This window comes from Bos grunniens, chromosome 3 (genome assembly GCF_055505025.1).
Source record: "Bos grunniens cultivar Pamir isolate PY7600 chromosome 3, Bosgru_T2T1.0, whole genome shotgun sequence".
NCBI lineage: Eukaryota > Metazoa > Chordata > Mammalia > Artiodactyla > Bovidae > Bos > Bos grunniens.
The window spans coordinates 78,237,421-78,255,220 of record NC_141167.1 but is presented as its reverse complement, the minus strand read 5'-3'; the positions used below and the strand labels follow the sequence as shown (position 1 = coordinate 78,255,220).

At 36.2% G+C, this 17,800-nt stretch overlaps 1 protein-coding gene across 4 annotated transcripts in view; it reads left to right on the top strand.

Annotated features, from left to right (window-relative positions):
* Nucleotides 1–1,229: 1,229 nt before the first annotated feature.
* Nucleotides 1,230–17,800, top strand: part of LRRC39 (leucine rich repeat containing 39) — a 21,908-nt gene continuing 5,337 nt past the window's right edge. Inside the window, exons 1-6 of one of the 4 annotated variants that reach the window (XM_086391439.1) lie at nt 1,230–1,343; nt 4,701–4,795; nt 12,353–12,458; nt 13,843–13,999; nt 14,565–14,701; nt 17,270–17,415. In XM_086391439.1, the coding sequence (XP_086247565.1) occupies nt 4,791–4,795; nt 12,353–12,458; nt 13,843–13,999; nt 14,565–14,701; nt 17,270–17,415 (551 nt within the window). In that variant the 5' untranslated portion in view covers nt 1,230–1,343; nt 4,701–4,790. Of the gene's footprint in view, nt 1,344–4,700; nt 4,894–12,352; nt 12,459–13,842; nt 14,000–14,564; nt 14,702–17,269; nt 17,416–17,800 lie in introns of all 4 variants that reach the window. The other 3 variants (XM_086391438.1, XR_015160570.1, XM_086391440.1) reach the window with 3 other exon arrangements.

Below are 17,800 nucleotides of genomic sequence, written 5' to 3'. Positions count from 1 at the left end.
CATGCTTGGTTGCTCAGTCGTGTCTGACTCTTTGCGACCCCATGGACTGTAGTCTGCCAAGCTCCTCTGTCCATGGGATTCTCCAGGCAAGAATATGGAGTGGGTTGCTATGCCACCTCCAGGGGATCTTCCCAACCGAGGGATCAAACCCAGGTTTCCTGTATTGCAGGCAGATTCTTTACAGTCTGAGCCACAAGGGGAGCCCCAGCGTTTCCCTTCACCAGGGGATTTTCCCAACCAGGAATTGAACTGGGGTCTCCTGCATTGCAGGCAGATTCTTTACCAGCTGAGCTACCAGAGAAACCCTTTCGAATCCCTTATTGTCTTCAAATAACCAAAATTGTCTAATCTCCTCATAAATAGCTCATAAATCTGTTCATTTTCCCCACTCTCCCTGCCATTTCTCTAGTGTAGGTCAGTTTAACAACTTCTCAACTTGTCTCACTCCCTGCCCTGTTGCCTCTTGGATCTGCATTATGGAAAATAAGAGGCTAGATAAGAGAAGAGAAACTTTGAAATTTGTGGATTTTCTATAAATACGGTCAAATTAAAATTTAATTGTAGACAGTGCCAAACGCAGAAATAAATCTAAATTGTTTCCAAGGGGACAATTTAGTCTTCTTTTTAATGGAAAAAAAGCTCCTCCCTGAACTTCGGTGTTGACTTATGAATGTATTCAAGGCAGCTGTGTGTGGAATGGTGCCAGCTCTCTGGACAGGGAGATTATAGAGTTTAGGTTCTGTGATCTCCTTTACTGTTTCTGTGATCTTGAGAAACCCCACAACTCTCTGAACTTATTCACTATAGAGGCATTAGAGAATTTCTGTGAAATAATTGGGGCTTCCCAGATGTTGCTAGTGATAAAGAATCTGCCAACCAATGCAGGAGACGCAGGAGATATGTGTTCAATCCCTGGGTCAAGAAGATCCTCTGGAGTAGGAAATGGCAACTCACTCAAGTATTTTTGTCTGGAAAATTCCATGGACAGAGGAGCCTGGTGGGCTACAGTCCATAGGCTCACAAAGAGCCGGACATGACTGAAGCAACTTAGCATGCATGCTGGAGATAGTTTTATAATACCTGCAGCACCGCATTTTGCAGTACACGGAATGCACTCACATGTGTTATCAGTTGGTCCTTTGCACAGAAGCTCCATGTGATTTTTGCTATTCTCAGCTTTGTCCATGAACTAAAATTAGAATTAGGCTGACATTAAATTTCACCCAGCTACAGTCTGAGGATTTTCATCACTGGGAGTCACATTGAAAACAATTCTGCCTTCAGTCCACTCCTAGTTGATACACTAACTTTGGACATGTCAGCTCCTGTATGCACTGACCGCGGTACGTATTTTTCAAAAACATTTTTTTTCCTACTCTTGACTTATAAATAGATAGCTGTTGATGTTTTTACTGCGTCTGTGTTTGCTGGAAGGTACAACTAAAGTTGGAATTGAATTTAAAAGTCTCTTTGGAGGTTCATAGTCATTCATCTAGTTGTCCTCCTCTGGAAAACTGACTTCCCCAGAAATCAAGAAGTGTTTCTTCAGAGATTATAGTTCTTTTGTTTTCTTTTGACTCTGGGGAGTTGACTCCTCAGTCATGTCACAACCATGCTTACTTTACTGCCATGGTTTCTGTTTTTCTGTTGTAATAACCAAGGTAGAGAATACAATCCCACGTGGGAGGCAGAAATACATATATCACTACTGACTTGTTTTCCTCAAAGGGACATTGGTTACTGTTATAGGAAAATTGATGGTTGATCAAAGTTTCATGGGAAATGGGGAAATGAATTGGCACATGAAGTTATACATGTCTAGTAAAATACACATTTACATGTAGGTACTTGAGATTTTAATTCTTTATTATCTGATAAAATGCATGCTTCAAACCTGCTTACATCTGAGACAATAAATTATAACTGGACAGTGATATTAATACCCAGAGGACTGGATTATCAGCATAAATACTCCTAGTTTCTTGATGGGAGAAAGATCTTGCAAGTCTGTTCCCATTTAAATGCTGCATTTATTGCTTTAAGTAAGGACCTCCTCCTAATAATTTCCTGCATATCAGTAATTATATATTCATCCTCAAATGTTAAACTTTTCCCTTTTTTAATACATTTTTCTTCCTCTCTCTGTCTCTGCCTTTCTATCTCTCACACACAAATCACAGTTTTAGTTTAAAGAAATCAGTAATTTAGAGGAGATTAATAGTGAAAAAGCAATATTTTGTACCCTTTTTATCACCCTAAAAGTAACCATTTTAACTATTTCAGTATTTAGTTTTCAGTGGTTACCTCCTTAATACTTTTTTTCTTTTTCAAGGCAGTATGCTGTGTCTTCTCAGCTTTAGACATTATCTATTGTCTCATTATGAAAGATGATGCTTAAATTCACCTGCACTCCCATAGAGTTATATCTCTTTTAATTTCTTTTTTGTTGCCTTATAGTTTCAATACTTAAATCTCTCTCATTCCATAAAGTATAGACTATATCTCTTATCTCCCTCACCCTCTATTATCTCATATCCTTCTACACCCTATTAAAAGGACTTTTATTTTTATATTTTGAAGATGTATTACATTCTGTTTTTTTTAGCCACAAATAATCTTTGCTTTTTCATAGGTCGATTTATTTCAAAAGTTGATTTTCATCACTCAGAAAAGAAACTTTGTACCCTTAGCAAAGCCCTGTGGTTATCATTGATCTACATTCTTTCTTCATGGATTTGCCTATTCTGGACATTTCCTATAAATGGGATAATACAATTTTTGGTGTTTTGTGTCTTCTGTCAACATCATTTTACTCAAAGTTTCCCCATGACGTTGCAGTGCTTAGGTTCCTTTTCATGCCAGAATAACATTCCATTGTATGGATATGTCACATTTTGTTCATTAATAGCCATTTGTTAGTTAACGGCCATTTGTTTACACTTGTCAGCTACTTGTTTTCCACTTTGGGGCCATTGTGAATAATACTATTATCAACATTCATGTACAAGTTTTTGTGTGAACATATATTTTAATTTCTCTTGGGTATAAACCTAGATTGATCTTTTTCTATTTTGTGCCTTCCATTTTTTCTATTTTCATGTTTTAGGTATGACCTTGTAAATAATACACAGGATTTTGTCTTTCATTTAGTCGGGCAATCTTTATTAGCCTGGAGCAGTTAATAATCCAAAAACCATAAATTATGATCATGATATCATTTTATGCAGTAATATGGGGTGAGGATATACATCAATGGGGAAACAATTTCCAATGGAAACTGTTCCTATAATTAAGGTAGAGGCCACTTGTTTTCCATTGGAAATTACTTACTACAACTACAAGGAAAACAATCGGCCTCTATCTTATCAATTTGGAAAACAATTGGCCTCTATCTTATCAATTTGAACATAGTGATCTAACAATTCTAATTCTGGGTATACTCAATAGAAATAATACCACTTGAGCAGCAAGAAGATAAGAACAGGAATTTCAGAAACAGTTTTGCTCATTAGAGCAAAAATTTGGGATCTAAATATCCACATTAATTAGAATGGATAAATTGTGTCATTTTGGATATCATGCTTTGTCAGTTTATAACATGCTTTTCCTTCTTTATGGAGCTATATAATTTCTCATAATATGCATCTACTGTAATTTACTGGTAGAAAGTTATTGTTGTTTCCAACCTTTTGCTGTCATGAAAAACCCTACAGTGAATAATTTTGTATGTGTCATTTTCAAATCGAAAATATTTTCAGTGTAAATTCCTACAAGTGTTGGTGTGACTTTTAAGTTTGATAGACATTACCAAAATTCTCTCCATAGAGACTGTAACAATGTGCGCTGTCACATGTGGTGTATGAGAGCACCTTTTTTTCCATGCTGTTGCAAATTTTACTTCTCCTTTCCAAACTGTATATCTGTCTATTTTATTCACGATATTGCTTTATTGCATTTCAATACAATGTTGAATAGAAGTGGTAGTTGTGGACATCTTTTACTCCTTGAATTTTGAAGACATAATTAAATTAATTGTGAATCAAACTCCTTCATTATTGCTAGTTAATTTGGTGAAAAATCAATACCACTACATGAGAGGCAGAGAACATCTCATCAAATAGATCTACCGTGACTTACATAACCATTCCCCTATTATTGTTTGCCTCTCTTTTCCAAGATTCAGGTCACAATCCTCAATGTTAGATGAGTCCATTTGCAATTTATTTTCCACAAGGGCAAACAATCCCACTATATTACCACTTAACTGAATTCCAGCTTGTGTATATAGGGTCTAGATTAAGTAGCTCTGTCAAGATGCCTGCTCATCTTGTATATCCATTACTCATATTTCCCTATAATTGGACATGTAAAGCGGTTGCAGTGTTTCATTACTGTGAATTAATAGTAGCAAAGGAAGTAGACTTGGCATCAGTTCCACCCTCTGTCACTTATTAGAAACAGGATGTAAACCACTTAGCCACCTTTTCTAGGGCTTGATTTTCTCCTCTTTATACAAAGACAATAAAAGTACCCATGTCATGACATTTTTATGAGAATTATTAAGTGAAATATGGCATGTAAAGTACATTAAATAGTCTTGGAAACAGAATGTGTTCAATAAATATAAGCTATTATGTTCATTATGGCACTCAATAAACATTCTGAAACACATTTCCCCCCACCTTCTCTGGTTCAATCAGGTCCTTTTTGAGATGGCATCTGTGATTCAGTTACTCAAAATTTAATGAAGTTGGTGACCCTGTGACAATGTGGAGAAATCATGTCAGAAAATGTGGTTAGTACTGGGGCTGTCAATGCTGTAAAGGAAGTTTGGGAAAAAAGAATAAAGAAACTCAATGAAGACCTGAAGCGAGAGAAGGAATTCCAACAAAAGTATGCTAAAACATGTTTATTATTTTGAATTAACAAAAATTTATAACATCTTCATTATTAAAGTAGTATTTATTAGTTGCCTTATTATTGAATTTTATAGAAGTTTTTATTTACAGAAAACTGAAAATATAACTAAAGGAAGCACCTGACAATGAAGTGTGGCCATATGATTCTAGCCACAAAAAATACAAATGAATTTAGTAATTATCCTAGGAGTCTGTTCAACATTCATCAAAGTTCGATTAGTATCATTTAGTCTACTTTTCACTGGAGAAGGAAATGGCAACCCACTCCAGTCTTGCCTGGAGAATCCCAGGGATGGGGGAGCCTGGTGGGCTGCCGTCTATGGGGTCGCACAGAGTCGGACACAACTGAAGCGACTTAGCAGCAGCAGCAGCAGCAGTCTACTTTTCAGAGATTGTTTGTTCAACATTATATTCCCTAGGAGTTAAAACAACATCTTGCATTAGAAAGTTCAGTTGATTCTCACCTAACTAAATAGCTGTGAGTTCCAGCCAGGGCCACTGTGGATCACCTGAGTCCTCCCTTTGGATTATAGTTTGACTCTCATTTCCTCTGCCTTATTGATACCTACCTACTTTCCTCACTGGATGTTTCCAAAGTATCGCATTACTTTTACAAGGATAGCCCCTGTCCTCATAGATCCCATATAGCTCCCTACAGTTATCATTCATTAGATCTCTTTCTAAACATTGAATGGCAATGTTTAGTGTTTTGCAACATGTACACATATCAAGCCATTATGTTGTACTAGACTTGAATTGTCGTACCACTGAACATTAGACTTGTTGTACCATTAGACTTGCACCATTATGTTGTATTAGACTTAATATAATGTTATATGCCAATTATATCTCATTTTAAAAAATGGTCTTGTGTCAGCTAATAAAAGAAAACATGACTAAAAATGGCTTAAACAATAGGGAAGTCCTGAGTTTAGGCGATTCCAAAGCTTCCACAATTTTTTGGACTCTGTTTCTTCCACCTTCACAGCTAATTTTGGTATGCCAGTTTGGTCCTCAGGTTAGCTTCTCTCAGTGTTGCAGGGTGGCTGGTACACTTTCAGGCATCGCAGCCAGACATCATTATGTTATTGGAAGAGTGGGAACAATTATATTTATTTCTGTTTCTTATTTAAGAATGAAAATACCTTTCTGAGGTCCCCTAGCTAACCTCTCCTTCACCTCTCATGGGCCAGAATCAGGTCATTTTTATACCCTTAATCCAGTAACCTTTTAGGGGAATGAGATTGTATGACTGGTTTAGACAAATGAAGATTTATACTTGGGTAACTTGGAGGGAGTGTAAAAACTTGGAAATAACTGGTATTCTCCCAGAAAAGAAGAGGACTGGCATAGCACTCCACTGCGTCAGACATTCAGGCTTTTTATCATGTTGCTCAACTGGGCATGGTTTCCATTCCTTTAGGAACAGACTTTAGTTACTTCATGGCCCGAAATACAGATAGACCAATTGTGGCCAACGTACTTGATTCCAGCCAGCCGGAAGTTGCACACATTACTATTTCTGCTAACATCTCACTAGCCAAAGCTTCACATGACCCATTCCTAACTGCAGGGGAGGATGGCTAAATGAAGTCTTGTGCCCAGTTATATTTAGAGGATCTATTATGAGGAAGAAGAGGAATAACATATTGGAGAATGATAAGCAATCTCTGTGACACATGGGTGATGTTATTTTCTCCATTTTAAAGTTGGAAAACCTGAAGGATAGGCCTAGGTAACTTGTCAAAGATCATACTGCTAATAAATGTGGAACTGGTATTTACTAGTATTCATACCTAAGCAATCTGACTCAGTAAGCATTATATTAACCTCAGGTCTTAAATTTCCCTAGATTGACCCTTTACAGTAAAACTACTCTTACAAAACCTATTATGTTTATATTATACAATTATGACAAACTTGAGCACTCTTTTTTAAAAATTTTACTGAAATATAGTTGATTTACAATGTCATATTAATTACTGCTGTATAGCAAAGTGACTCAGTTACACACACACACACACATATATATATATCCTTTTTCATATTCTTTTCCATTATGGTTTATCACAGGCTATTGAATATAGTTCCTTGTTGTTTATCCATCCTATATATACTACTTTATATCTCCTAATCCCAAACTCCCAAGCCTCCCCCCTCCAACACTCCCATCCTTGGCAACCATAAGACTGTTCTCTTTTAACTCAAGTAACGCTTAATAAATAAATCCTATCCAACTTTTTAAAAAACAGTGGTCAGAAATCATGAGTTATTTCTTTACTCCTGACTTTCACCTATTAATATTAAACATGTCTGGCTAAGAATCATTTAATTTCAGCAGCTTCAATTTTCTCTGCACAAAACAGGCAAGGGCCAAAAAAAGATAAGAATGTAATCTAATGCTCTTTTCTCAGCTAAAAGTGGCTAAAGATTTAACTAAAAACCCTTAAGTTTAACTTTTTTTTTTTGGTTGCACCATGGGATCTTAAGTTCCCCCACCAGGAATCTGACCCATGCTTCCTGCAGTGGAAGCATGAAGTCTTAACCATGTACCACCAGGGAAGTCCCCCAAGCCTTACATGTAAACAGAAATTGTTCTGTCTTTTGATACAAGGTGGCCTGGAACAAAATTAAGCACTTGGGTAAGAGTTGATATAACGACATTTGACAAAGGCTTTCAGTTCAGTTCAGTTCAGTCGCTCAGTCGTGTCCAACTCTTTGCCACCCCATGAATCGCAGCCCGCCAGGCCTCCCTGTCCATCACCATCTCCTGGAGTTCACTCAAATTTACGTTCATCGAGTCGGTGATGCCATCCAGCCATCTCATCCTCTGTCATCCCCTTTTCCTCCTGCCTCCAATCCCTCCCAGCATCGGAGTCTTTTCTAATCAGTCAACTCTTCGCATGAGGTGGCTAAAGTACTGGACTTTCAGCTTTAGCATCATTCCTTCCAAAGAACACCCAGGGCTGATCTCCTTCAGAATGGACTGTTTAGATCTCCTTGCAGTCCAAGGGACTCTCAAGAGTCTTCTCCAACACCACAGTTTCAAAAGCATCAAACGCTTTAGAGTATAATAAAAGGGTTTTAGAGGAGGTAGAAAATTTCTATTCAAAACTTGAAAGAGCCTCAAGCTTAAAATAAGCAGTGTAGGAATTACAGAATATTAGAGCTAGAAGAAACACTAGATATTATTTAATCCAAACCCCATATATTATTGGCAAAATCCTTGGAAGTGAGATGTCTTGTCTGTGATCTCTGAATTAAGTGATACATTCTGGATTTAGATCACACAGAGCCAGAAAGAATAAGTGAATCATTAAAGAAATGGAAATAAACTTATCTGGTAATAGTTACCCTCACTATAAACTCATTAAGGACAGAGGTTTTTGTATCCACAAAGTCTAACATAATATTTGGCATATAATAGGTGCTTGATGGAGATCTTTAATTGAAGTTAGAGTATAGGGAGTAAGACACCTCATTGCTCAACATTATATCTTACTCTGGAATGTGTATATCTCAGTGAGTAGTATGGTAATTAATAATCATTATGTCTACCATTTGAATAATTCTATTTTTATAAAACATGGTATAATTGAATATAAGGCATCATATATTTTGTCTCAGTTAATCACATTTATTGGAAGCTTCCCTACTAGGGCTTTCCTCGTAGCTCAGGCGGTAAAGCATCCGCCTGCAATGCAGGAGACCTGGGTTCAGTCCCTGGGTTGGGAAGAGCCCCTGGAGGAGGGCATGGCAACCCACTCCAGTATTCTTGCCTGGAAAATTCCATGGACAGAGGATTCTGGTGGGCTACAGTCCATGGGGCCGCGAAGAGTTGGGCGTGAGTGAGCGACTGTTGAGTCTGGAAGGCCACACACGGTCATGGCCGCAGTGCAATTGTTAGCAAATCAGTTAATTTTCAGAAAAGTAGTGGATGAAAATATGCAGGCTCCATAGAAATATTTTGCAAACACAAACATACAGAGATAGCAAATATTACACTTTTAGAGATGTTTGGTTTTCTGTTCGTTAAAATAAAACCCTCCCTGAAGATCAGTTAGTATGTAAAATTGCTAAGAATATATATTAACTCTCAGATTGTCAAGAGAATTTTGGTAAATAAATATTCAAATTGATTAAACCTTTTTTCTTTGATGATTGCTTATATTTTGTTTATTCTATATCATTCTAATAGGCTAAAAGTGTAAATTTTTCAATTCTAAACTCATTATTTTTCATATGTGAAAAATTTCTAGTATAGGAATAGGTAACCTTCTGCAACCTTTGTTAGTCATTTTTATAGCTTGACATTATGTATTTTTGTTATGAACCAAAATTCAATAGGATGTATTCCAGAATTTTGTGCATTTTTATATCTGGAAAACTAAATCTGGATAAAATGGAATATAGTAATATATAATTTAACTCTGAAGTTGAACTATATCATTTGCAAGCCTTTTAAAAACTTTTAAACTAGATATCTATAGATTAGATATTTAATAAATGCCAATCAAAACAACGAGGTACCACTTCACACCCACTAGGATAGCTATGATCAAGAAGATGGACACTAAGAACTGTTCGCAAAGCTATGGAGCAACTAGAGCCCTCATACATTGCTGGTGGGAAGGGAAAATGATGCAAGCAATTTGGGCACAGTTTGGCTTAAAAAAGTTAAATGTAGATTTATGAAATGATCCAGCAATTCCACTCCTAGGAATATACACACACTCAAGAGAAATGAAAACATAGATCTACCTGAAAGTTTTACATGAATATTCATAGAAGCATTATTTATAATAGTCAAAAATGTCCATCAACTGATGAATGGGTCAACAACTTTGGTATATCCATGCAGTAGAATTTAAGGGACTAGATCTGATAGACAGAGTGTCTGATGAACTATGGACAGAGGTTTGTGACATTGTACAGGAGACAGGGATCAAAACCATCCCCATGGAAATGAAATGCAAAAAAGCAAAATGGCTGTCTGAGGAAGCCTTACAAATAGCTGTGAAAAGAAGAGAAGTGAAAAGCAAAGGAGAAAAGGAAAAATATTCCCATTTGAATGCAGAGTTTCAAAGAATAGCAAGGAGAGATAAGAAAGCCTTCCTCAGCGATCAATGCAAAGAAATAGAGGAAAACAACAGAATGGGAAAGACTAGAGATCTCTTCAAGAAAATTAGAGATACCAAGGGAACATTTCATGCAAAGATGGGCACAATAAAGGACAGAAATGGTATGGACCTAACAGAAGCAGAAGATATTAAGAAGAGGTGGCAAGAATACACAGAAGAACTGTACAAAAAAGATCTTCACAACCCAGATAATCACAATGGTGTGATCACCAACCTAGAGTAGACATCCTGGAATGCGAGGTCAAGTGGGTCTTAGGAAGCATCACTATGAACAAAGCTAGTGGAGGTGATGGAATTCCAGTTGAGCTATTTCAATCCTAAAAGATGATGCTGTGAAAGTGCTGCACTCAATACACCAGCAAATTTGGGAAACTCAGCAGTGGCCACAGGACTGGAAAAGGTCAGTTTTCATTCCAATCCCAAAGAAAGGCAATGCCAAAGAATGCTCAAATTACTGCACAATTGCACTCATCTCACATACTAGTAAAGTAATACTCAAAATTCTCCAAGCCAGGCTTCAGCAATACATGAACTGTGAAATTCCAGATGTTCAAGCTAAATTTAGAAAAGGCAGAGGAACCAGAGATCAAATTGCCAACATCGTTGGATCATTGAAAAAACAAGAGAGTTTCAGTAAAACATCGATTTCTGCTTTATTGACTATGCTAAAGCCTTTGACCGTGTGGATCACAATAAACTGTGGAAAATTCTAAAAGAGATAGGAATACCAGACCACTGATCTGCCTCTTGAGAAATCTGTATGCAGGTCAGGAAGCAACAGTTAGAACTGGACATGAAACATCAGACTGGTTCCAGACTGGGAAAGGAGTACATCAAGGCTGTATATTGTCACTCTGCTTATTTAACTTATTATGCAGAGTACATCATGAGAAACGCTGGGATAGATGAACCACAAGCTGGAATCAAGATTGCTGGAAGAAATACCAATAACCTCAGATATGCAGATGACACCACCCTTATGGCAGAAAGCGAAGAAGAACTAAAGAGTTTCTTGATGAAGGTGAAAGAGGAGAGTGAAAAAGTTGGCTTAAAGCTCAACATTCAGAAAACTAAGATCATAGCATCTGGTCCCGTCACTTAATGGCAAATAGATGGGGAAACAGTGGAAACAGTGTCAGACTTTATTTTTTTGGGCTCCAAAATCACTGCAGATGATGACTGCAGCCATGAAATTAAAAGATGCTCACTCCTTGGAAGGAAAGTTATGACCAACGTAGACAGCATATTAAAAAGCAGAGACATTACTTTGTCAACAAAGGTCCATCTAATCAAGGCTATGGTTTTTCCAGTAGTCATGTATGGATGTGAGAGTTGGACTATAAAGAAAGCTGAGCACCAAAGAATTGATGCTTTTGAACTGTGGTGTTGGAGAAGACTCTTGAGACTCCCTTGGACTTCAAGGAGATCCAACCAGTCCATCCTAAAGGAGATCAGTCCTGAGTGTTCATTGGAAGGACTGATGTTGAACCTGAAACTCTAGTACTGATGTGAAGAGCTGACTCATTTGAAAAGACCCTGATGCTGGGAAAGATTGAAGGCAGGAGGAGAAGGGGACAACAGAGGATGAGATGGTTGGATGGCATCACTGACTCAGTGGACTTGAGTTTGGGTAGGCTCTGGGAGCTGATGATGGACAGGGGGGCCTGGCATGCTGCAGTCCTTGGGGTTGCAAAGAGTTGGAACAACTGAGTGACTGAACTGAACTTAACTGATGCAGTAGAATATTCTTCTTCTATAAAAAGGAAATCCGTACTGATACACACATGCACAAATTTTGGATAAAACTCTGCTACACAAAAGACCACATATTATAGAATACCTTTTATATGAAATATCTAGTATAGGCAAATACATAGATATAGAAAGGAGGTTATTGGCTGCCACGGGCTGAAGGAGGGAGGAATAGGGAGTGACTGCTCAGGCATGGGTTCTTTCTTGAGTGCTAAAAATGTTTGGATCAGACAGTGGTTATGGTTGCACAGCTCTGCAGATATACCAGAAAACACCAAATTGTGTCAGATTTTTACGGTATATGAATTATATCTTAACAAATCTGTACAAAAAATCTAAGGAGAGGTATAATACTTTTCAGAAACTTAAAAAGAGGGCATTTATCATATTAATCAAATTAAATGTCTTACAAAATAATTCTTGTCTGATTTCCAGATACTGTCAATCAAATGTTTGTTTTTAATGGGTTACTTTTTCATACAAAAGTGAATGCTACCTATTTTACTACCTGCGACCTAAAATGATTTCTTGGTCTCCTAGGCTAGTGCGAATCTGGGAAGAACGAGTATGCTTAACCAAGCTAAGAGAAAAGGTCACCAAGGAAGATGGAAGAGTCATTTTAAAGATAGAAAAAGAGGAATGGAAGGTAAGCTTTATAGAAGCAATATTTTTAATATTTTGCATTGTGTGGGAGAGTTGAGAGAATGATTCTTAGACTGTGTGCTTAAGTCTGAAATAGTTAGGAATTCTGATTTTAATAGTGTTTAATACCAAATGAATTTGGGCAACAGGAACTGAAAATGAACATAACTTCCCAACTTTTTTGTGCAAAAATTCAACCAGTGTGCTTTAATGCTGCCTAAATTTCAGTCCTTTGTAATATTTTCTCCACTAATCCTTCTAATAAGCATTTTCTCATTTTTCATAAAGACTGTCTGTTTAATGAAAATCATATTGCTTTCCAAAGCTAATGCTCAGTTAAAAGTTCATAAAATGGAAATGTATATTAATTTTTCTTAGGTCCACAATCGGATTCATATTATCTTCTCTTTCTCTCCTTTCCTCCCTCTCTCTTTCTCTTTCACACATACACATATACAAACAGATATCTGTTTAATTATTGTATGTTAGGCCTAGTATAATTTTAACAAGGGCCAACTTTATCCCTTAACTCAGTGTTTGTCTTCATACACATTGGTATATTTAGCTAGGTGGTTACCACCTTTATTTTGTCTTTTGGCTACTTTAGGCTGATAGAGAAAAGGCAAAAAGTTCAGAACAGTTGAAACTTTAAAACTCTTAATTTAAAAGTAAATCGTCTTTAAAACACTATACTATTTCGAAACAGAAAGGAAAGGGACTTTCCTGGTGGTCCAGTGGTTAAGAATCCACATGCCAATGTAGGGGACATGTGTTCTATCCCTTGTCCTGGAAGATGCCATATGCCATGGGGCACCTGACTCTGTGTGCTGCGACTATTGAAGCTTGCCTGCTTAGAGCCTGTGCTTCTCAACAAGAGAGGCCACAGCAACTAGAGACTAGCCCCCACTCACTGCAACTAGAGAAAGCCTTCATGCAGCAATAAAGACCCAGAGCAGCCAAAAATAAATAAATAATTTTAAAAAAAGAAAGGGAAGAGAAGTTTGAATTACTGATTAAAATGATCTTTTCTTCTATAATTTCAATTAATCACCATATTCTCATTTTCAATAACATATGTACTCTCATTAAGCCTAATGAAGAATCTTTAGAACACAGCTCTATGTGTGAGCAATATTGACTAAAATACCTTATTTTTGTTTATGTTATTCTGACTGGGGTTTGAAGGTTTAGCATCCCCCCTGGAAAGTAAAGTTCTTAAAACTTAGAAGTAGCACAAAGCACTTGGAAATGTAACTCATTAAAGAAAAAATATTCCTAATTTCTTTTACAAATCAAGTAATATCTCTACAATCACATTTCAATGTGGCATGATACTGAAATAATTTAAGTAATATAGTAACCCTGTCATTTCTTTTTCTTGAGTTTAGACTCTCCCTTCTTCTCTACTAAAACTGAATCAGCTACAGGAATGGCAACTTCATAGAATTGGCTTGCTGAAAATTCCTGAATTCATTGGGAGGTTCCAGAACCTTATTGTGTTAGATTTATCTCGAAACACAATTACTGAGATACCTCGAGGAATTGGTAAGGAAGATTGCTTCTATTCCTGTGTTTTTTATTGAGAATTTTTTTTTGATACATGGAATAAAGATCTCATCTTTATATAGCCCTACATCTTGAGAAAACTCTAAACATCTGAGTTGAAGCTTCCAGGGGGTCCAAGCTTCTGGGTTTACTGAGGTGATTCAAGATGAGGTTTTAATGCAAGAAAAGTCTCTTTGGAAATAATATTGTATTGATTCTGGAAACAATATTGTTAGTTCAGTTATTCCTTCTACAAGGGAACTGATTGAAGACAAGAAAGAAAAATTAGATAAAATTCTTTAAAAGAGGGGGAAAAAAATCCCCAAATGGAAAACTGGTCAGGATATAGTACAGATAAACCAGAACAAAAAAAATTTTTTGCATGGACTGATAAATCATCTGCTGCTTTTCTGAAGAAGGGGCAGGACACATACCAGGAAAAGGGAAGAGCCCAAATGTGAATTTCCCAATTTGAACCTGGAAAGTAAGTTATGCTGTAATACTTAATAACTGGAAACAGTATTTTATATCCCTCTGCTATTTATTGTGTATTATTTTTCCATAGGACTGCTCACTAGACTTCAGGAACTGATTCTTAGTTACAATAGAATCAAAACTGTCCCCATGGAACTAAGTTACTGTGCCAGCTTGGAGAAACTTGAACTTGCTGTTAACAGAGACATAAGTGATCTTCCACAAGAGGTCAGAATGATGTAAATGCCTATGATTATATTTTCCATCTAATAGTGATTTATTTCTCCCCTGTATGATCACTAAAAATAACACTAATGAAAAAATGCTATAAATTTTATTTCAGAAAATATGTAGAGAAAACAATTTATTATTTTAAAGCATGTTTTTAATTAGAGAAAGACCTATTTAGCATAAAAGATATTTCTATTATTGGCACAGTACCGACATTATTTGTTGACTAGACTGTGATCTCCTTGAAGGCCAGGGTGAGAATCGTGTTTCTATTCCCAGAATTGAAGGCTCAGCTCAGTATGAAGTCATTACGTAATACTGAATGAATGTCCTTACCATAAAGCACAGGCAGTGTGGTGACAGAAAAACTCTTTTTATCTGTTGGTTTTATAGGTGATCAGCTTTTGAGATACAGGTGAAGTGAAAAGACATGAATTCTTCCGATTAGGAAGTATATTTGCTAGCTTCCCAGGCTCTACCAAGGAAAAGCCAAGGCAATGAGCTTGTGAAGCCTTCAAACTTTCATCGGTATATCTTATTGGTAAACTGATCATAGAGATACAGATTCTTGTATTATTTTCAAGCATATTTAAGGCTCTTATGAATTAGCAAAGGAAATTTCCATGGTGCTTTGCCTAGAAAACAATGATTTTGCAGGATAAGAGTTATATAAAAGAATAAAATTCACTTCATCTTGGTTATCATACTTGATTATGATGAAAATCATGATCATAGGGACAATTTCTTTTTATCTAAGAGAAGGCCAATAAATATTTCATTTCTAATTCCTAATTATTGTGATTTTGTTTTTAGCTTTGGTTCTGTCAGTAAAAAGTGAATTTGGGCATGTCTAATAACCTATCTTAACCTTAATGTCTTTACTTAAAGGTTTTATAGGAACAAATACTGAACTGAGATCATGAGCCTGGAATTATTTTTCTTTTTTTTTTTTAATTTAATTTTATTTTTAAACTTTACAATATTGTATTAGTTTTGCCAAACATCGAAATGAATCTGCCACAGGTATACCCGTGCTCCCCATCCTGAACCCTCCTCCCTCCTCCCTCCCCTTAAGTGTGGCCTTTAAGTAGCTGTGTGGCCTTGAACATGCCATTTTACCTAAGTTAGGTCTAAGTTTTCACATATGCAAAATGAAGATTTAGATTATAATGGTTGTAATATCTTTCTTCATTCTTCTAGAACCAAAGGATCTTAGTACCATTGAGAAATCCTGTTACAGGAAATGTATCTCTAAGCCATTAAGATGCAACACTGTAACACACAAACATAATTATGCTAATGCAAAAGTAATCTTTTTATATGCAATTCTGAACCATCTGAAAAATTTAAAATCTGATGACAGGTTTTGAAAAAGTTTTTTTTTCATCACTTGAATTCTAAAGTTGGAGGAATATCACTACTAAATGGAAAACTGCCTTTTTGCATTACCCATAATCACTGTATCTCTGCATTTTTTGAAGTTTTAGTTAAAGTTGTGGAATGAATCTGAATGTGCCTTGAGACAGAAAGAAAACATAGAGTTGCCTAACTAAATGGAGAATCTTTTATAAAACTTAACTAAATTCTTACATTTTGAAATTTTCACTACAGAAGAAAGAGAAATAAAGAAATTTTGTGACTTTAGGTCCATGAAAACTTGAATGCACATCATAGCTCCATGATTTCTAGTCCCATGGTCTCTCTAAACCATTTTGTCCGTAAAAGGGAAAAAAGGTACTGACTTTGTAAAGTTAATGACTAAACTAGAGCTGTATGCATCAATAGGATTCATATAAAGACTGACACTGAGAGATAAAATCAAGTTAAAGAAAGATTAGTATCATCTTTAAAACATATAAAAAGATAATTTTGTTTCTGAAAAAATACACATAATAGTAATATATATAGAGAAAAACATAGAAAACATACATTTATGTATAGTAATAAAAACATTTGAAAATGCATGGGAATAATAGATACCAGATTCAGGATAGAGTTATCGTTCAAGAGGAAGAAGGGAGATGTATATAGAGGGCAGTGATATCAATATATTTGCTTTCTTAAGCTGAGCACACTGGTGCTGTTAGTCTCAATCAATTTTTTATTAATATTTTAATTTAAAAAACAGAATTTACCAAACAGTAAATTCTATGACTGAGATAACATGTGTAAAGCATCAGGCACAAAAAAGAGGGTTTAACAAAGATAAATATTATTCTGAACTTTGGGTTTTCCCAGGAAAATCTCGACTACTAGATAAAAGGAAAACATATTTACTCACAGAAAGAAAAACAAAAGCTTCTGCCAGGTGGGTGCTCTAAACCCTGGAGCTTGGTGATTTTGGAAGATATTTTCTTTGAATAGATGAACTTTCTGTGAGAACTTTTCATTTATCTGGAGGTTATTTAGCTTTATTGTTCTCTCAAATTTGCTATGGATTTCTATGAGTAAATAAAGCCCAAGCATAACGCAAACACTCCTTGACATGAAATATCTCCTTTACCAATGTGAGTGTTGTAGTAGTTACATTGTGGACAGTTTGAAAAACTTTGCCTTCCTCTTCAGCTCAGCAATTTGTTAAAGCTTACTCACCTTGATTTGAGTATGAACCTCTTTACTACAATCCCTCCTGCTGTGTTGAACATGCCTGCCCTTGAGTGGCTTGATATGGGAAGCAACAGACTTGAACAACTTCCTGACACTATAGAAAGGTAAAAAAACTTTTTTTTTTGCTACCAAGAGATGTGTTGAAGCCATCTATGACAAATAAGAAAAGCAAACAAAACAAAGGAGACCCCAGAGATAATCACTCACAATAGATTTGTTTAGTGCTACTTCGGATTCCATCTCTGGTCCAGGGAACTAAAATCCCACAAGCCATGTGGTGCAGACAAAAAAAAAGGAGGGGGCATGAGGTTTGGAACAGAAAAATGGACTTTCTGACATGAACAAATTGACAAGAATATGCCACAATAACAACATTGCTTAGGGCTTGCTCTGTGCAGTTTAAAAACTGATTGAGGAAAGTGATGTAGAGATGTTAGTGAATTGCTGAAGATCACAGTAAGTGTGACAGCTACGATTTGAACCCAGGCA